This window comes from Panulirus ornatus, chromosome 3 (assembly GCF_036320965.1).
Source record: "Panulirus ornatus isolate Po-2019 chromosome 3, ASM3632096v1, whole genome shotgun sequence".
Taxonomy (NCBI): domain Eukaryota; kingdom Metazoa; phylum Arthropoda; class Malacostraca; order Decapoda; family Palinuridae; genus Panulirus; species Panulirus ornatus.
In genome coordinates this window covers 21,713,924-21,735,765 of record NC_092226.1, presented here as the reverse complement: position 1 = coordinate 21,735,765, position 21,842 = coordinate 21,713,924, and the positions used below count along the sequence as shown (strand labels likewise).

The window sequence follows — 21,842 nt, the reverse complement described above, 5'->3', positions numbered from 1 at the left end:
GTATATGATTGTTGTAGATGATAAAGGCATAGCAACAACCCTGAACTAGAAAGCAGCGACATGAATTCTGAGACTGATAAATAGCACAAATATGATACCTGCAATTACAAGTCACAACCAAATTAGTAATAACATGGATATGTAGCTTGAAGGCTAAAAAAAGTCCAGGTCCTGATTGTTTCTATCACAAATCATCAGAAATGTCAAACACAAGACTGCCAAACTGTCAAACTATATTTTCAATGAATCTCTGCAGGATGGAATAAGACCTCAGGACTGAAGACTAGCAGATGCTACTCCCATATTCCAAAAGGGATGCCATGAAATGCCTGGCAATTACCATCCTTGTAGTTTCATATCAATCATATGTAGAGATAAAACTGCAGCTTATCACGATAAACACCATTTGAACAACAATACACAGCATAGTTTTACAAAGCACAGATCATGTCTTACATACCTCCTTGACTTTTATTGTAAATCATTCAATACTTATGACAAGACTAAAGCAATAAATATATTTCTAGACTTCTGAAAAGCATTCGACAAAGCCCCTACATTATATTGACACATAAAGTCAGGTCTTGGGGAATATTGGTTGCATAGGAGACTGGATAGAAACTTAGCTATTATAGGAGGCAGAGAGTCACAATGAATGGTGAATCATCTTGGTCATCTGTTACCCCCATGGTCCATCCTCGGGCCTATACTTTTCACTATCTCCTTAAATGATACTGATGTAGGGCTGAATAACTTTGTGTCCAAATTTGTGAATGACACAAAGACTGGCAATGCCATATCAAGTGAAGGAGAAAGGCTAAAATTACAAGGGAAGTAAATAAAATAGTTGAAAGGTTTAGAAAATGGCAAACAGTCATTTAACACCAATAAATATCAGCCAGCTGTTGCAAAAAAAGGAAACCTTAACAAGAAACTTATTAAAACACACCCCTTGTATGAGGGATCTGGGGGTCACTGTCTCCAACAACTTCAAATTCTCCCAGCATTGTAACAAAGCTGCCAAGAAAGTAGGCAGGATGTTAGGATTTATCAAAACAAACTTTCCATACAAGAGCAAATACATGATATTGCCACTATACCTAAGTCTAGTTAAACTCACCTTCAATATGCAGTGCATATAAGGATATTCTTAAATTGGAACCAGTACAGCAAAGATCAACTAAATCATTTAGATACCTTCCTCGTGTAACAAACCATTTAAGGGCAGATTATGAGAATTAAGATTGTTTTTTCTAAGCAAGAAGTGGCTCCAAAGCAAGTTTATAGAATGTTTCATTACACTTAATGGATTCAACAACATAGATATTGAAAATATCTTTAAGGATGTGCCAGTACAACCAACAAAAGGAAACTGACTAAAACTAGAGGACAATGAGTCAACCTAGAGTCTACAAAATATTTCTTTACTAATGATACTTCTGACAAGTGAAATAAGCTCTCAGCACATGTTGGTCACAGCAACACTGTTAATAGCTTCCAAATTAGGCTTGATCATCATGTCACCATCCCATACTGAATAATTCTTTTAATCTTTTTTTTTTTTTTTTTTTTGCTTTGTCGCTGTCTCCCGCGTTTGCGAGGTAGCGCAAGGAAACAGACGAAAGAAATGGCCCAACCCACCCCCACACACATGTATATACATACGTCCACACACGCAAATATACATACCTACACAGCTTTCCATGTTTTACCCGACGCTTCACATGCCCTGATTCAATCCACCGGCAGCACGTCAACCCCGGTATACCACATCGCTCCAATTCACTCTATTCCTTGCCCGCCTTTCACCCTCCTGCATGTTCAGGCCCCGATCACACAAAATCTTCTTCACTCCATCTTTCCACCTCCAATTTGGTCTCCCTCTTCTCCTCATTCCCTCCACCTCCGACACATATATCCTCTTGGTCAATCTTTCCTCACTCATTCTCTCCATGTGCCCAAACCATTTCAAAACACCCTCTTCTGCTCTCTCACCCACGCACTTTTTATTTCCACACATCTCTCTTACCCTTACGTTACTTACTCGATCAAACCACCTCACACCACACATTGTCCTCAAACATCTCATTTCCAGCACATCCATCCTCCTGCGCACAACTCTATCCATAGCCCACGCTTCGCAACCATACAACATTGTTGGAACCACTATTCCTTCAAACATACCCATTTTTGCTTTCCGAGATAATGTTCTCGACTTCCACACATTCTTCAAGGCTCCCAGAATTTTCGCCCCCTCCCCCACCCAATGATCCACTTCCGCTTCCATGGTTCCATCCGCTGCCAGATTCACTCCCAGATATCTAAAACACTTCACTTCCTCCAGTTTTTCTCCATTCAAACTTACCTCCCAATTGACTTGACCCTCAACCTTACTGTACCTAATAACCTTGCTCTTATTCACATTTACTCTTAACTTTCTTCTTTCACACACTTTACCAAACTCAGTCACCAGCTTCTGCAGTTTCTCACATGAATCAGCCACCAGCGCTGTATCATCAGCGAACAACAACTGACTCACTTCCCAAGCTCTCTCATCCCCAACAGACTTCATACTTGCCCCTCTTTCCAAAACTCTTGCATTCACCTCCCTAACAACCCCATCCATAAACAAATTAAACAACCATGGAGACATCACACACCCCTGCCACAAACCTACATTCACTGAGAACCAATCACTTTCCTCTCTTCCTACACGTACACATGCCTTACATCCTCTATAAAAACTTTTCACTGCTTTTAACAACTTGCCTCCCACACCATATATTCTTAATACCTTCCACAGAGCATCTCTATCAACTTTTAATCTATCATCATTAAACATAGTGAAATATGATGCTAACTTCTCAACCACTGCTCTTGCCCTGACCCTACTGCAGGACTTTAAAAACACTGATTAACTTGTGTTGCTTGCTTTAAAGGAACAAAAAGGAATTATCATATCACTCTTCTACATCAGTTATAGAACAGACAGGGGAAATAATGAGGCTGAAAATCAAAGTTAGTGCTTTTTATTGTTTCTATCACAAAACGTGAAGGGATGCATAACACATGCATGTATTCCTATGAGTCCACAGGGAAAATGAAACACGATAAGTTCCCAAGTGCACTTTCGTGTTATAATCACATCATCAGGGTAAACACAAGAGAGAAATATAAGTCAGTTGATATACGTCGAAGAGACGAAGCTAGGACGCCATTTGGTAAACGTGATTGTCGACAATCTACATGTTTACCAAATGGCTGAGAGCTTCGTCTCTTCGACGTATATCAACTGACTTATATTTCTCTCTTGTGTCTCCCCTGATGATGTGATTATTACACGAAAGTGCACTTGGGAACTTATGTTTCATTTTCCCCGTGGACTCATAGGAATATCTTGATCACGCGCAAAATTGTGATCCTTTCCAATATTCATGTATGTGTTTACCTTCTGACTTTCTGATAAAAATTCCCTTCAAGCATATCAATCCTGCAGGGTATTTTTTCTATTTGTCTCCCAGCTGGTGTGTTGCTAAAGGGAAAGGAGGGTAAGGAGAAAGCCTTAGCTTTGCCATCCTCTTCTACTACCTTTCAGTAGTGTCAAGGTCATATAATCTCGCTTGGACCTACGGTCTGTGTGGTTTATGTATCTATGCAACTCTCACTCTACCCTGTCCTGTCTCAGGCCAGTCCTCTTACTATGACAGGTCCTCTGTCTCCACTCCGGTCATCTGTCTAATACTGGTCCTCATTCTCTGCCCTGCCCATCTAGTTCTCTCTCTACCCACTCCTATCTTCCCATCAAGTCCTCTTTCTGTGATGGTCCACTTTCTATCTGTCCAGTCCTCTCTCTCTCTCTCTATCTCTCTCTCTCTCTCTCTCTCTCTCTCTCTCTCTCTCTCTCTCTCTCTCTCTCTCTCTCTCTCTCTCTCTCTCTCTCTCTGACCATCCTCTCCCTGAATTAGAAGCAGTAAAGAGCAACTAAAATGATTCGTTCCTTGCGTAAAAATAAACAACCACATGAGGACAGACTGCTAGATTTGAGTCTTTTCTGCCTAAGCAAGAGATAGCTTCGCGGAAAGTTTACAGAATGTTTTAAAATACTTTATGAATTAAAGAAAGTCGATATAAAAAGTTCTATACTTTCTCAGCAATGCTACCAACGATAGGGGGTTAGGATTAAAACTTTAAGGTTGCTGAGTTAACCTCAATTGCACAAAATTCTTTACAGTGACATTATTGATGCATGGAATAAGCTTCCAGAACATATCCAGAGCAACACATTAAATATGTTAAAAAAATTAAGCTTAATCAACATCTTTCACTCTTCAGTAATGAATACATCTTTTAACCAATCATTATAAGGTAAGTATACATTAACACATACATTAATGTATGTGAGAAATACTTAGAAAAGCAAATGGATTTGTATGTAGCACTTATGGATCTGGAGAAGGCATATGATAGAGTTGATAGAGATGCTCTGTGGAAGGTATTAAGAATATATGGTGTGGGAGGCAAGTTGTTAGAAGCAGTGAAAAGTTTTTTATCGAGGATGTAAGGCATGTGTACGTGTAGGAAGAGAGGAAAGTGATTGGTTCTCAGTGACTGTAGGTTTGCGGCAGGGATGTGTGATGTCTCCATGGTTGTTTAATTTGTTTATGGATGGGGTTGTTAGGGAGGTGAATGCAAGAGTTTTGGAAAGAGGGGCAAGTATGAAGTCTGTTGGGGATGAGAGAGCTTGGGAAGTGAGTCAGTTGTTGTTCGCTGATGATACAGCGCTGGTGGCTGATTCATGTGAGAAACTGCAGAAGCTGGTGACTGAGTTTGGTAAAGTGTGTGAAAGAAGAAAGTTAAGAGTAAATGTGAATAAGAGCAAGGTTATTAGGTACAGTAGGGTTGAGGGTCAAGTCAATTGGGAGGTAAGTTTGAATGGAGAAAAACTGGAGGAAGTAAAGTGTTTTAGATATCTGGGAGTGGATCTGGCAGTGGATGGAACCATGGAAGTGGAAGTGAATCATAGGGTGGGGGAGGGGGCGAAAATCCTGGGAGCCTTGAAGAATGTGTGGAAGTCGAGAACATTATCTCGGAAAGCAAAAATGGGTATGTTTGAAGGAATAGTGGTTCCAACAATGTTGTATGGTTGCGAAGCGTGGGCTATGGATAGAGTTGTGCGCAGGAGGATGGATGTGCTGGAAATGAGATGTTTGAGGACAATGTGTGGTGTGAGGTGGTTTGATCAAGTAAGTAATGTAAGGGTAAGAGAGATGTGTGGAAATAAAAAGAGCGTGGGTGAGAGAGCAGAAGAGGGTGTTTTGAAATGGTTTGGGCACATGGAGAGAATGAGTGAGGAAAGATTGACCAAGAGGATATATGTGTCGGAGGTGGAGGGAACGAGGAGAAGTGGGAGACCAAATTGGAGGTGGAAAGATGGAGTGAAAAAGATTTTGTGTGATCGGGGCCTGATCATGCAGGAGGGTGAAAGGAGGGCAAGGAATAGAGTGAATTGGATCGATGTGGTATACCGGGGTTGACGTGCTGTCAGTGGATTGAATCAGGGCATGTGAAGCGTCTGGGGTAAACCATGGAAAGTTGTGTGGGGCCTGGATGTGGAAAGGGAGCTGTGGTTTCGGGCATTATTGCGTGACAGCTGGAGACTGAGTGTGAACGAATCGGGCCTTTGTTGTCTTTTCCTAGTGCTACCTCGCACACATGAGGGGGAAGGGGGATGGTATTCCATGTGTGGCGAGGTGGCGATGGGAATGAATAGGGGCAGACAGTGTGAATTGTGTGAATGGGTATATATGTATGTGTCTGTGTGTGTATATATATGTGTACGTTGGTATGTATAGGTATGTATATTTGCGTGTGTGTGTGTACATTGTGTATGGGGGTGGGTTGGGCCATTTTCTTTCGTCTGTTTCCTTGCGCTACCTCGCAAACGCGGGAGACAGCGACAAAGCAAAATAATAATAAAAATATACATTAACACATTACCTGACCTCGTCTTGGCCATGCTACGGTACACATCAATCAACACTGAATATTCCGAGTGGCCTGCTTTAGTGGAACAAGGATTTATTGTATATCCTTCCACTTTAGATGTAACAGGGACGTGGTGCTCAACACTTAATTCTATTTTTGCCTTTATACAAAAGAAAATAAAGGGGGAACGTCTTTGGTGACTGGATGCATGGCATATTCACATTCTAATTCTTATTTTCCTGCAAAAATTTCCTTGAGACATTTTGGTTCTGAAACGTATTTCTATTCCAGTTCAGTGTGTTGCCGCAGGGAATAGGGAGTAGGTAGAGAGCCTTTTCTTTCCTGCCTTTTTCCTCTTTTTTTTTTTTTAATGTGAGGTTAGACCACCTAGCATGGATCTTATGGTCTGCGTGGTTGTGTATCTACATAACTCTAACCAGTTATCCATCTCCATCACGTTCCCTTTCATCCCACCTCGTTCCCTTGCCCCATCCTGGGCCATTATCTTGCCCCTAGGTCGTATTTCGACGCCTAGTCCCCACCCCCTCCCATTCTCACTCCCTCATTTTACTTATTCTTTCAGTATTTTCCTTCCCTCTGCCTATTCCGTCCTCTTCTCTCCCTATCCTGCTCTCTGGTCTCTCCGTCCCCTCGCTGCTGTAAGCACAAGAACATACTGACTTAGTTTACCCTGCGCATCATCCCTTCTAAACCAAATTATGAAAGACAGCCATGTTTACAACGGCCCCAGCATCGTTATTGTTTGCAACCACAAGCCTAACATTATTGTGGCTAACGTGGGGTTACTATGTTGTGGTAGAGGTACTATATTGTGGTAGAGGGTTTTACACATATTCAATGTCGTGTACTTTCATTTGGTGCTAAATTATGTTGCCGTGGTGCTGGGCCAGCTACGATGCTGTGGTACTGGTTTAGGCAATGCTGCTATAGTTGCTAGGATGATCTTATCTTTAGTGATGCTGGGATAAATTTGTTGTGCTTCTTGGACTAGGATGTTGAGCAGTAACTAGTACTAAGACTAGGATATTATGTGTGGTTACTAGGACTAGGATATGATGTATGGTTACTCGCACTACGATGTGTGGTTATTAGTCTTAGGATGTTATGTTGCTGTGTTATATTGTTGAGGTGCTGGGACACGTCGTACTACTGTGATGGTGGTTTGATTGTGTTGGTATGGTACTAGGACGCTTTATGTTTATCTGGTGAATACATAGTGGTCTTCGTGGGTCTTCTACCCCAAACAGCCAGGGCTGGCCACAGGCCCAGGCTGTCGGGTGTTAGGTCGTTGGTTGACTAAGTTTTTAACAGCCGCAGCCAGCAGACTTGCGTAGCCCGCACAGCCTGGCTAAGTCTGGTACACTATACAGGTATTTGTCCTGGGCATTCTTAAATTTCACTGTGCATCCCATGGAGCTTTGATGATTGTAGCCAAGGTGTCGAAGAGTCTTGGGCCCCGATTGTTTCATGTGTTCTCTCTTTTTGTACAAATTGCAGCTTTAGAGTTCACAGGTAGTATTTTGCAGAGCATCCTATGTTTGTCGTGCTAGTAGGATGTTACTTCCGAATGTCAGCTAGAAATCATACCCTCCATGACTCTCCAAATATAGATGATATTACATCTATCCCGTTTGCGCTCCAAGGAGCACAGCTACGGTGATTTCAGTCGTTTCCAGTAAATTAATTCCTTTCCCACATTGATATGAATCGTGATAGATCTCTGAACACTTTCGAATAACGCAATTTCGCCTGCCTTGTAGGTAGATGTTAGAACACAGCAATTCTTTAATCGTAAGAAAAAAAAAAAAAATAGCACCCTGAAAAGTAGACACTGGTTTTTCTTCACTTGTTTTGAAAGTCCGCAGGATCTAGCCAACCACCCTTCTGGTGGAGGCAATTACTGTTTAGTGTTCGCTGAGGGTTACGCATTATTACTCCAAGGTCTTTCAGATTATTCAGCTAGTCTTTGATAGCGTCCGTCTGGTATTCTGCAGTTTTTTATTTCTTCATTTTCCTCATACCAAAAGAGTTGAAAAATTTATCCCCACTTAAAAGCATGTTGTTTTCATTGGCTCAATGGAAGGAAGACTTCATTTAGGTCTCTTTGTAACCTTTCAGCATCCTCTACTAACTTTATTCTATATTATTCTTGTATCATCTGCAAAGGATAATTCGAAACTGTGGCTAGTGCTTGTATCAATGTCAGATATAAGAATAAGGGACAGAGAGGGTGCAAGACCGTTCCTGGGGGATTGAGCATTTTCCAGTGAAAGGCATTGGAGATGGCATGGTTTGTGTTGTGATCTGTTACATAAAAGTTGTATGTCTATCTCCCAGTTTTTTCCGGTTATTCCCATCTTTCACACTTTATGTCCTATGACACCATGGTCACATCTTTCTCGAGTGCTTTTTTCTAGTCTGTGGAAATCACGCCACACTGTTTTCCAAAGCTTCAACAATCTTGTCAGTTGTCAAGGAACTGCAAAAGGAAAGATCTTCCCGCCCTAAAACCATGTTGTCTTGGGTTATGAAGATTGTTCACTTCCATAAATTCAGGCAGTTTGCATCTTCGAAAATTTGGATAATGTGCAATGCTATCACTATCGGTCGATGAACGGGAGGATTACTTGTAGAGTAGGGCAATGTGAGTCAGTTTCAGACTCTAGTAAATTAACCAAGAATCTATATGTATTCTTTAGAGAACCTCCAGCGCACAAGCAAGGAGTTTTGCATCTCTTGAGAAAGACCCGAGTTCCACTCGTCCGAGCCTGGGGCAGAGAGCCCTCTCGTGATCCTGTGAAAATTTTGGTAGTGATATATGCTAAGTGCAGACTTGGGAAATTACTGTGTAGGAAGAGTTCTGTTGGGTCATTTATCTTTAAGGTGGTTTTTGGCTTGTCGTAGAAACTCATCTCTACACAATCAATTGTAATAGTACCTCTCACTTTTTGGGGGGGTGGGGCAGTGGAATGTGAGGTCATCAATTTGCGTTTTGCATATGAGTAACAGATTTTGGGATATTTCTTATTTCTTCTCTTCTTTTTCCTGTGTTTCATATGACTGTTTCAGTTTACGGTATATGTCCGACAATTCATGACAGGTTTTCTATCCGTTGTTGGATGAACTGAGGATTCTTTAGGAAGTCTGCCATTTCGTTTTTTCTCCTGTATTAATGGCTTTCTCGGTCTAGGCTTTTTGTGCTTATGTTTAGAGTACAAAAGTGGTCATGTCATTAGCACACTTCTACGCTGATGACGTCCTCCCATCTTATCCGTTTCCTATAAACTATGAAATGACTTATTGTAATCAATAAGTCCAGAGTGTTGTTCTCTCTGGCTGGTTTTGTCATGTGTAGACTAAAGGAAAACATGTCCCAGGTGTTCGTTCGAGCTGCTTCCAGGGTCAGCAGCTTCAGCAATGGTGTTGTTTCCTGCCTGTCTCAAACGAATGTGTATGGTAGACTGAAGCCTCTTATATATAAGAGACTTGGATTCCGAGATCAAGACATGGTTCTGTATTTGCTCCGTAAGTTCTTGAGGTTTTGCATTTGGTAGTCTGTTGATTAATGCAACGCAGCATTAATGCACTACAGCATGTTGCTGTAGTGCTGGGTTAAGCTATACTGCTGAAATAGTGAGTAAAGCTGATGCTGGGTTACATTATGATACCATGGTGTTGGATTACTTTATAATGCTGCGGCGCTGTTTGCGCCATGTTGCTGTGGATTAATTCCTTTTGCTGTAGTGTTGGATTAAGTTGTGAGGCTGTGGTGCTGGGTTAAGATTCAATGCTTTGGTACGGTCATACTATGCTTTGCGGTGCTAGGTTATGCTACTGTAATGCTGGGTATGGAGCTGTGGTGCTGGGTATGGAGCTGTGGTGCTGGGCTTAGTAGCTGTATTGCTGGGTATGTTGCTGTGGCGCTGGGCCTAGTAATTATTGCTATGGTACTATGTTATGTTGTTTTGGTGCCGAATTAAATCATGCTACGTGACACTGGGTTCAGCTGGATGTTAGGATAAATTCTGCCGTTAGGCTGTAGAGCTGCGACTGACGCTGGGTTCTGCTGCTGCGGTGCGGAGTTATACTGCTATGGTGCTTTAGCAATGTTTCTGTGGTACTGGGTTGGTATATTCTTGTGGTATTGGACCAGGTCAGGTTGCTGTGGTAGTAGGATAAACTATGTTCCTGTAGTGTTGAGTTGTTATGTTGCTGTGGTGCTTGGAGTAATGTTATGTTGCTGTGGTGCTGGGATAAAATTTTGTGGTTGCGACAGAGCTGTTACGTTGCTGTGGCAGTGGGCTAATGACGCTGTACTGCTTGGTTGCTTCGTAGCCGGGGTGATGGGTGGCGTTACGGTCCTCTACTGTGATGCGGGGTTGTTCTGTTGTTGCGATGTTGGGTTAATTGGTGTGTGGAGGGCGAGGTGACGTTTTCATTTGCTGTGGCGCTTGTTTATGTTGCTGCGTGGGTGATTTTACCAGATGTTATCATTCTACCCGCGGTGGGGTAATCATGCGGTTTTCTTGTCCTTATTCTTTCTAAAGTTAAGACTCTTGGGTAAAATTAGGTAACATCTGCACTTGTTTTTATAAAACACACACACACACACACACACACACACAACATACACAACAAATTGAAGAAGGGCTCCATGATTTTTTTTTTCTATCACTAGTAGAGTATAAGAGCAGTGGATGTGAGAAGGCCAGAGATTTCAAATCGAATGTTTGGCGAGCGATGCCAAATTCAGTAAATTCTTTTTGAAATGATCATCCTCGGGGAGAATATATCCAAGAGATACGACTTACTATGAGTGCAAAAAAAGATTAAAGACTCTGAAGAGCAACGTAATAGGTGAATATAAAAGTAATCATTACTAATAGGCAAATGTCTCCTGATGTGCCAGTCAACAGGCGAGAATTTTGATCTCGGGAAAGATTTCTTATTTCTCCTGTTACCTGAGCCCATGGTTGGCTATCTACCGGGGACGTAAATCTTAGGGTGAGGATATTCATAATGTTAAAAACAAAAAGGTATCTTATTCAGTAAACCCGGAATTAAGCCAGGCAAGAATGATGAAGTTTCGTCAATCCGAAATGGATTTAGGAAAAGGTAAGAACTATGACAATACATCAGTGACTAGATACATAAGAAGGGCGACACAGGACGAGAGTTATGTGGGTATTTCAATAAAAGGAACAAAAGGACAAAAAAAAAAAATCTTTGGAAAATAAGTACTGAAACGTCCGAGAACATATGACTGAGGAAATTATTTAAAATGAATGGGGAACGGATCATGAATGAACAAAGCTGGATGAGGATACAGAGAAAGTGAGGAAAGAAGTCAAGGATCATGAAAGACATCATCAGATGGGAGAGGGAATTAGAGAATAAGAAAATAATTCTGAACACAGAATCAGATTCGCTGAGATAAGTATGAGGAAAGAAGGCACAATAACAGATAACCATCAGAGGAATGGGTCAGTGGTGTTGCCTAAGAATGTTCTCAGGACAGTCAAAGAAGAGGTATTGTCCATAACAACGGAGATCGGTGGTTGGTATAAACTAGAGGGCTGAAAGCATGACCTGAAAAAAATCAGGAACTAATGAAGAAAAACAAAGCATAATGTCTGACGTAGCTGAACGGACGAGACCTGGAGACATTGTAGACGTCCACGGTGGAATATCAAGTGAAGCTGTACTAGGACAGTAATAATGCACTGTTAGAACGACCAGGAAGACACATGGTCTGTTACATGAAAGGTATGAAAGAGTCTGGAGTATACAGGATTAGCTGGTGTAAGCGGGGATGTACGATAAAGGCCACAAGTGTGAAGGTGGATGTATCAACACTGCATTATTCAGCAAACAAAAGAAGGATTAGGGAAGTGGGAGGTTGGCGTGTAAAGTATTAGTGGTCTTTGGACAGTAGGATCATATTCTAGAGGAAAGAGTGGAGAAGGAAAGAAGTTTGCTTAAAAGACTCTACAAGGCTATAGCCACGCCAAGTGCAGTTTCCTTACTCTACAAGGCTATAAACACGGCAAGTGCAGTTTCCTTAATAAAAAAAAAAAAAAAAATGAGGAAGGAGGCTTGGGAGATGTAGTCAAGACATATGAAAATGACCAGTGATGATTTAGGTTTACTTGGGCGTAGCGAAGTCAGGAGGAACTTAAGATAGTTAAGAAATGCAGAAACATGGAGGAATTTAGAAGGATCTTTAAAACACACACACACGCACACACTGTACGATCGGAGTCTTCAAATAAGGCGAGGGGAAGGTACAGTCTCCCCTGCAACGAAAAGGTCGGAAATGTTAAAGTGATGGAAAAATCAGTCTGAAAGTAATGTATACGAATACAGATGGACTAACAGCATATGACAGAGAAATGCGATTCAAAGACCGAATCAGGGAAAACGCGTCTGATTTCTCCCGGAGCTGTGGAGATATAGCTTAGCAAGGGGACAAAAATCTACCTCACTTTGTCTTGAGGGATACAAGACAGTAGGGAAGGAAAGAAAGGACAAAGGAGGAGGAGGATTGATCCTCTTGATAAAACACAACCTTAAGGAGACGCTGGAAGACGGTATATTCAAACGATACATAAATGGGAAGAGTATCTGTCGGGAAGAAATACATAATGTGGTGTCGATGATACACAATCCTCCGAGGAGTTTTAAAGAACCAGAACAAAACGTACAAGGAAGACCATCAACAAACAATCAGGATCGTACATCAGGCGATGAAACATACGTACACACCAAGAGATTGTAGTCCTAATAATGGAAGACTGAAATGAACAGAGAGAGAGAGAGAGAGAGAGAGAGAGAGAGAGAGAGAGAGAGAGAGAGAGAGAGAGAGAGAGAGAGAGAGAACATTGCAGCAAACTAGGATGATCAGAAGGACTGATACACAATCATTACAAGATCTGATCTTCTCACGTACGAGGATGGAATTCAAGAATGTCACATACGATTCAGTAAAAACGGGGGAAAGAGTGATCCATGTAACAACTGAGTCAGATTATTATGGTAAATGACGACGTCAAATAAGCAGTAATAATCATACCCGACTCAAAAAGACGACAATGATCATGTCAACAACAGGGTTGAACAATGACCATGATAACAACAGGGTTGAACAATGACCATGGTAACAACAGGGTTGAACAATGACCATGGCAACAACAGGGTTGAACAATGACCATGGCAACAACAGGGTTGAACAATGACCATGGCAACAACAGGGTTGAACAATGATCATGGCAACAACAGGGTTGAACAATGACCATGGCAACAACAGGGTTGAACAATGACCATGGTAACAACAGGGTTGAACAATGATCATGGCAACAACAGGGTTGAACAATGATCATGGTAACAACAGGGTTGAACAATGACCATGGTAACAACAGGGTGGAACAATTTCTTTGGCAACATACACTGGGGAGTGGAATTCAGTAACCTGGAAATCAATGCACGGCAGTGAAAGGTTCAGTGAAATTTACAGTGAAGTCGGAACACAAATACCTGCAGCCTCAAATACAGAGGGAAGGTTAAAAAAAAAAGAAAAAGAAGAGAGGGAGGAGGAATGGTTCAATTAAGGAGGGAGGAATGATTCAATTAAAGAGGGAGGAATGGTTCAATTAAAGAGGGAGGAATGGTTCAATTAAAGATGGCAATAAGCAAGGGAGCGTAGTGATGTGCTGTGTAGATGTAGGAGCATCCCAGCCAGTCAGCCAGCACTCGTGAGGTATAAGTGGATGAGGAAGGATTACAGTCAAGCACAAAAGGAGAAACAATGATACTTTGAAAAGACAATTGTGGACAAGGCAGGAGATATTCCAAAAGTTGTCTATAAATTCATTAGAAGTAAACTCAGTTCATGATCAGGTCATAAGGCTAAGGTGTTCAGATGACTAAGTTGTGGAAAATGATATAAGAATATGAGAGGAGATGAATGACACTTTCTTTTTTCATAGTCGAAGACACTATAGACCTAATACCAGAGAGGGAATGCGATGAAGGTCCTGGATAGTACTTAGATATCAAAAATAAATATAAACAGAACATTATAGGGGTTTTGTCCCATGTAAGGCACATGGTCCTTATGAAATTTCCCCACGTGCTGAGGATGTGTGCAGCACATACAATCGACAGATCACTTGAACTGTTGTTCAAGATGTGTCTAGAGAAAGGTGAAGTGCCGAAGGGGAGAGGAAGAGGATATATGCCATGCCTAATCTCTTTGATTTCCACGAGAGTGGACTCCATTTACACATACGACAACAAGGCTGGATAGCTCGTCTGCTTCTGGACTGCCAGAAAGAATGAGACACTGTTCTAAACAGGACGTTAATCTGGACCCCAGGCAGGTGCACGGGGGAGACTCCTTCGATCTCTGTTAGGATGGTCTTAGTGGAGGGGAATAAAAGGACGCATCCCAAAGGGTCTTTCTCAAGATGGGTAGAGCTCACCAGCGGCCTGACGCAGGGCTCTGGTTTGGGACTCCAACCTGAACTTGTTTCCAGATGATGCCAATGGCATGAAGTAAAGGGGGTCTGGAAACACTCCCAAACTGGTGTCATGTTTGGCCGATGAAATCCAGCTCGAGTAAATGTAATGAGGATGGGAGACAGCGAAAGAAGGCCTCAATATGGTACTACTGCCCGGCAGGAAGCAAGCAGTAGGAACCTGAGCGAGAGGGTGATGTGGTATCGTGAGTCCAGTATGTCCTTCCGGGAAGCCTTCCTGTGGCTGGCTGGAGGTAATGCTGCAGCCCAGGTTATGGGAAGACGCAGGTAGAGCGTCGAGAGAGAAAGACTGGATCAAAAGAAGCACAGAACTCACAGAGAAGGTCCACAGGAGGGCGAGAGGTGGTACTAGAATTGAGAGATCTGAGTGACAGACAGGCTTTGCTTTTTAGTCCTCCATGGAAGACAGAAGAGTATGGGGCGACTTGATCGCAAGCTTTGATAGTACAAACCAATATAATGAAGAGAACGAGCAAAGATAGATGCAAGGCTGGGCCAAGCAGTGGGCAGAACATGAAAGTGTGCGGGTATCTTGTCATATACAAGATATCGCGGAAGTACTGTATCTGTATAAGAGCTGTGGATGAGAAGAAGAATAAGCCGAGTACCGAAATCATAAACGTGGTCATCATTCACAGGTGTGAAAAGTTGTATAACAGAAGAGAAAAATCAAAAGATGGGCCCCAGTGGGTGTAAACCTCCCTCCCTGTATAGTATAAATACTACAGTATACAGAGATAATACTATACGTATAAATACTATATTCACAAGTACTATATTTATAAATACTATACGTAGATAATTACACACACACACACACACACACACACACACACGTATACAACTGTGCCACAGTAAACTTACGAGGACGAAGCGCCCGTAGTCTTTCACGGCTACGTGGGCGTGTCGCGTGCGCACCAGGGTGGGCGTGGCGAAGGCGTGGCGGCAAAAGTGGACCACGCCCGCCAGCTGGCCGGCGAGGGAGGTACGGGCGGTGGTGGGCGTGTGGCGCGGGCGGAAGTACAGGACGGCGTGGGCGGGGTCATCCTCCTCCCTGGTACACACACCGCTGTCGTACACCACCACCGCTGGCACACACCGCCTGGAGGAGGGTACGAAGGGCATGTTACTAGTGTTACGACCTGTCATGTTACTAGTGTTACGACCTGTCATGTTACTGGTGTTACGACATGTCATGTTACTGGTGTTACCACCCGTCATGTTACTGGTGTTACGACCTGTCATGTTACTGGTGCTATGACCTGTCATGTTACTGGTGTTACGACCTGTCATGTTACTGGTGTTACGACCTGTCATGTTACTGGTGTTACGACCTGTCATGTTACTGGTGCTACGACCTGTCATGTTACTGGTGTTACGACCTGTCATGTTACTGGTGTTACGACCTGTCATGTGACTGGTGTTACGACCTGTCATGTGACTGGTGTTACGACCTGTCACGTTACTGGTGTTAAAACCTGTCATGTTACTGGTGTTACGACCTGTCATGTTACTGGTGTTACGACCTGTCATGTTACTGGTGTTACGACCTGTTACGTTACTGGTGTTACGACCTGTCATGTTACTGGTGTTACGACCAGTCATGTTACTGGCGGTACGACCTGTCATGTTACTAGTGCCATAACTCAAGTTACTGGTGCCACAAGTTACTTTACTGCTGCCATAATCTGTCATGTTACTGACGACACTAACACTTCGTCAGCAGCGCCATAACCTGTCAGCACTGGTGCCATAACCTGTCGTCACTGGTGCCATAACCGTTCAACACCTCACATATCAAAAGGGACTTCACCATCATACGAAATATACAGCATTATCCTAGAAATAGAAAAAAAAGGCGTTTAAACAATCCCTAAAAATACTAACGGCCCGTTAATGCTAATAAGCCAGGTCATAAAGTCTTAACCATATATATATATATATATATATATATATATATATATATATATATATATATATATATATATATATATAAGAAAACTCACAGAGATAACACGATAACCCTGCATAACTTAATGAGCTCACGTAGATAACATCACAAATATAAATGACTTAATAAATAGCTGAGGTAGATAACATCATACGCACACTAAAACATATAAAAAAAAACAGATAAAATATAAAAACAAAGATAACATGACCAACATACACAAGCTGATAAGAAAGCTCAGAAAGATAACAATATGATCATACTTTAAATTCGTAAGATACATACATTACAAAGATAGCATCTTAAACATTGACAGGTTAATGAGAAAGCACATGTAAATAACAATATAACAGCCTAACAAATCATTCACTGTACATTTTTTTCAGGCAAAAAACAATGAATCAATGTCCAGATATAACATTTGTATACAGTATTTACACCAAAGTCAAACACTCGATCTAACATACAGAACTGTATATGGCCTTTAATTCCTTATATATATATATATATATATATATATATATATATATATATATATATATATATATATATATATATATATATATATATAAGGGTTTGACTTGTATAAATATCCTATAGCGTACTGAAAAAAATGGAGATAAACATCCTCTTTAAACACAAAAATGTAAAATCTAACACTGGAAAAAAGCCATGTTTAGGTTAATTAATAAAAAAAAACGGAAAAACATTTGAAATGAACAACAAAACACGATTTTAAATGTTCAATTATAACGTAACGACGAGTATATCGGGAGGATGAAACTAATCTATCCTGTAACAATATACCATTAACAACACTTGCAACAACATTAATATAAGTGAAAGTGACCCTACCGGTAGGCCAAGTTTGCAATAACAGCACCGCATTATTATTACCAATGATGACAAACAAAGCCATAAACCCGAACCAATTACCCGTAAAATCCCAGCCACTTCACAAGCTCAGTCTATACCAACTCCAGCACAGCCCTGACTCGCTGCTATAACCTACAAAAACACCCGTTGGGTTGTAGCATAATCGTTTGTGGATTCAAGAGTTTTAGTTTTCCACACAATGTGAAAAAATTCGTTTGGAGAGTCGGAGTTTCGGACGCACTAGGAGGCGGTTACCCGGGAGAGAGAGAGAGAGAGAGAGAGAGAGAGAGAGAGAGAGAGAGAGAGAGAGAGAGAGAGAGAGAGAGAGAGAGAGAATCCGAGTGAAGCTGAGTGCTTCGTGTGGCAGGGAGAGAGCGCACACACCACATGGTGCATCCCACCAAACGCCTGCGGGTCAGTATGGTTGAGTATACTGGTACATGATCGACCATAAGACGATAAATGGCAATAGTCAGGAAAAAATATTTAGCCTGTTTAGTATGGGTAAAAAAAAGGGTGATTAATTCGTTAGTCAATGAGGGAGATGACATACTGTACGAGAGTAAGTTATGAGATGAGGAGAGGTGAGCGATGTCTGTACCGGGGCCGTCCAGGTCAGCGGCTGCTGCTAACAGTAGCAGGGAAACTCTTTTTACAAGTTACTGACACAATACTTGCAAAACAGCCAAGCAGCTCACACCAGTCTAATGCTGACAGCTGTTTATGACCACGTCAGGTACCGGGCTATCTCTCGTCTCAACAGCAGTCAAGCTACCTTCTCAAGGTCAGGGATGTCAGTGCCCGTTGGGAAACCTGTTTAACAGGCGACCACAGGAGCGACAGGCACCCATGGGCAGGTGAGGAGGGGAGGGATCTAGAGATAGGAGGTTGTATACCACTGCTGCATGCACGAAACGCGTAAGAACAGCGTCGAACCTGCCACGCAACACTATGAAAAATGTATAATCGAAGATGGCTACGGAGATGTGTACCCCACCACAGCTCAGTCTTTGGAGAGAAAAGTCGTCTTGTTTCTCTACTCATTCAGACTGTTGGAGGCCACCACAGCCCGTGGCTCTAGCCTTAGAAGTCACACTGCATCATCTAGAGAACACAATTCTGTTTTCTATCGCACTTACTGCTCTTTTCGATTCTATTTATATCATTTCAGTTTTTCATGCCGACTGCACCAAGAGGGAACCACGCTCGAGAGCAGATTTAGGTCCATGCCTTCGAAGAATTATGATACATCTCAACAGGGCACAGCTTCAGTGCTTTTCAGCCAATCCCAGTACATTAGTTGTTCACTGTCTGTGCAGGCTGTAGGAGACGAAAATCAGGAAGAACTGGATACTACATACTGATGGAGAGCCACCCGAAGAGGCGGAAACAAAAGAATCTTTCAGGAGAGCAATGTAGGTACGTTCTCACGACTGACTGATAGGAGGAGTGTGGCAGCCTAGCTTCAACGACGCCCTCGCCAGTTGGGATGGAATGACGACGTTGCGAGAGAAACCAAACAGCAAGATAGACATGTCACATCCAAAGTTTTAAGAAGCAAGTTGAAGGGAATAAACAGACTTAGGAATATAAATACAAGTATGCTCAAGACTGACGACGAGTATTTTCGATAACAACTGCCGGCCAAACCGGATGACGCATACATGCAAAGGAAAGAGACATTGAACGAGTTAGGAAAAGAGTAAATGAAACACAGTATTCAAAACAGTGCATATTCCTGAGATTATAAGCGTCTGTATGTGTTCATTTTGTGCAAACAACGATTAGTTAAACATTCTTGAAAATAAAAATCTTTAAAACGTAAAAAAAAAAAATCGATTTCTAACGAGTTAAAAGACTTTTGGATGTAAGTGTGGTGAGAGGGGCAGCTGGAGGAATATATCTGATTTGTGCAGCATGGCTGAAAGCTTATGAAGGTAAAGTGCATCGACCATGGTCGACCAGGCCCAAAAACGATAACTGGAGGATATTCACCTCCAGGATACAGAGGAACGGGAACACGAAAAGCGAAAATCCAGGCAAGGCGGTCTTATAGACGGACGGACTAGGATGATGCAGGACACCAGAGGGGATGATTAAGCAAGACTTGAGCGATGAAATAACGACGCTTAGAGACGGGATGATTATTATTGAGGTTTGCACTAGTCTCTAAGATCAGGGAAGACGGAGAGCCACCTGGTATTATCAGGGTCATTAAAACAAGGAAGGAAATAGACGTAAGTCAAATGATTAACTCTACAAGGAAGGCAATTTTTTTGGTCTAAAGGTAAGAGTGGAACTGATGACGACGTGCGGAATATCAGGACTACAGTTGATTGTGAAAACAGACTGAATTATAATCAGAGAGAACATGACAAGAGTCTGCTGAGGATAGGATCACTGGAAACATTGCCGACTTTAATATGGGGCAATAAAAACATTCGAGGGAAGTGGCCTATCAGACGATCTGTTAGACAAGTTAGGCTGCAAAGAAGTGAAGAACTGACGCCAAACTAAAGCAAAATGTTTCATGTACACTGAAAGCTAACTTAAACGAGCTAATGAAACAGGAGCTGGAAAGAAACAGATCGGTTATGGTTTGGGGGCTAGAATAAGGTCATACTGAGGTTTAAGAAGGACAAGACCCTGGAGGAGGAGGAGGCATGAAGGAGACGACTGAACGTATGGAGAGATGGGTATAGGAGAGATGGGGAACAACGCTGAGAGTTTGGTGGGACATGAAAAGGAAGATGAACTTGCGGATCAAGTCGAGGAGTTTAAGCAAGACTTTTACACGCATAGTCGATACTGAACACAAGGATGTGTTTAGGATGGTCACCTGTGATTTTCCTAAAAGGACATACCGTAATGTGTAAAGAAAGAAGGCATACGATTCTAAAATGTTATGGTCAATAGTGGACCTTTTTGGCCAGGTACATTTTAGCCCAGACAGTGTGTAAATCCGACCTGATTTAAACAACCTCATTGGTGTGCAATTCCTCCCGAAGACCAGAAGAATCAAATCAGCTTCTGAATGGAAACAATGAAGGAGTCGATCTACGGATTAAGTAGATGAGGTGGCGAGGGTAGCCCAGCTGAGTTGTGGTAACTCCTCACCCTTGAGATTTTAGCCATAAGGAAATAACAGTCTGGAATATCCTCAGATACACACGGGGATGAATCGACGTGGAGATTCACCTTCCAGGTATTTGCTGGAAAGCCGTTTATTGAAGGGGTCTCATAGGTCACTCAGGTTAGAGATGCGGACATAGCCATCATACTGTGGCCGGAAGGCAGACCCCGGGCCGTAACACGCCGTTAACTACTTAACAGGTGATTAACGAGGGGTGAATGCCTATGTCTCACCAGTACGACGGGGAAGGGGGGTGTTACGAACTAGATGAAGGGGTGGTGCTTACAAACAAAAAGTCGATTCAGAATACTATAAATCATAAAGAAGGGAATTATGACACCTTAAAACACCTACTCCAAGGAAACAGACTTTAGGAGTGTATTATGAAATATGAAATTTAGAACTAAGATGTTGAGAGAGAGAGAGAGAGAGAGAGAGAGAGAGAGAGAGAGAGAGAGAGAGAGAGAGAGAGAGAGATAGAGAGAGAGAGAGAGAGATGCACCACCAGAAGGATGGTGGAGTGGATCCTGTGGACTTTCAAGACAAAGAGGAAAAAACCAATGATGATAGTGGTACTTTTCAAGGGGTTCATTCTCTCACGAACAGAAGAATATTGCTGCTGTATTCTCCCTACATGGCAGGCGAAACTACATAATCAGTGAGGCTGTACTCCCTGGAGCGCAGACGGAGAGGCATGTGATCATCATCTGTATGTACCTTGGTAGATCCTACAAGGTATGGTCCCTAATCCTAACTCGGTAATAACTTCCCACAAGCATGGATGACCCTGTAAAATATCACGACTGAAATCCAAAGGTGCGATTTGCACACAGGGAGAGAACGACTTAAAACATCCCGAGCCAGAAACCTTTCACCATCCTGCCTGTAGCCACGAGGTGTTACAATTATCTCCCCTATTTACCCATAAATGTTATAGTTACCTATAATATCTTATTCAGTTTTCTTTAAGAAATTGTATAGAAACTGGATGATGGCCAAGGTCAAGCCTTTCTCTCTCAGGAATGGCCATAAGAGGAAGGATGTGATACAAAGCAGTTGGTAAATGTATAATGTAATCTGTACACACCTCAGTCATTTCAAACCCTCATGTTATATCATTAAGACCAGCGAATTTACCAGAGTGATGTTAAAGTAAAGTAATATAGAGATCTATGTATCAAGAATAAATGGTATTATTTATGTTAGGAGAGAGAGCCATGTTTATTTTGCTATCATGAATTTATTTTTTTAGATTCTTATCTGTGTTTGGTATTTGACCAACTTGAGAAGAAGGGAAGACTAGGTACAATTATGGCCGTCAGCTGTCAGATGATGTTAG

At 42.1% G+C, this 21,842-nt stretch overlaps 1 protein-coding gene across 1 annotated transcript in view; it reads right to left on the bottom strand.

Moving 5' to 3' along the window:
- The window catches only part of HPS4 (Hermansky-Pudlak syndrome 4 protein), a 244,267-nt gene that overhangs the window by 71,315 nt on the left and 151,110 nt on the right, over positions 1 to 21,842 (bottom strand). The window contains exon 3 of the mRNA XM_071685274.1: positions 15,408 to 15,645. Coding sequence (XP_071541375.1) covers positions 15,408 to 15,645 — 238 coding nt within the window. The remainder of the gene's footprint in view (positions 1 to 15,407; positions 15,646 to 21,842) is intronic.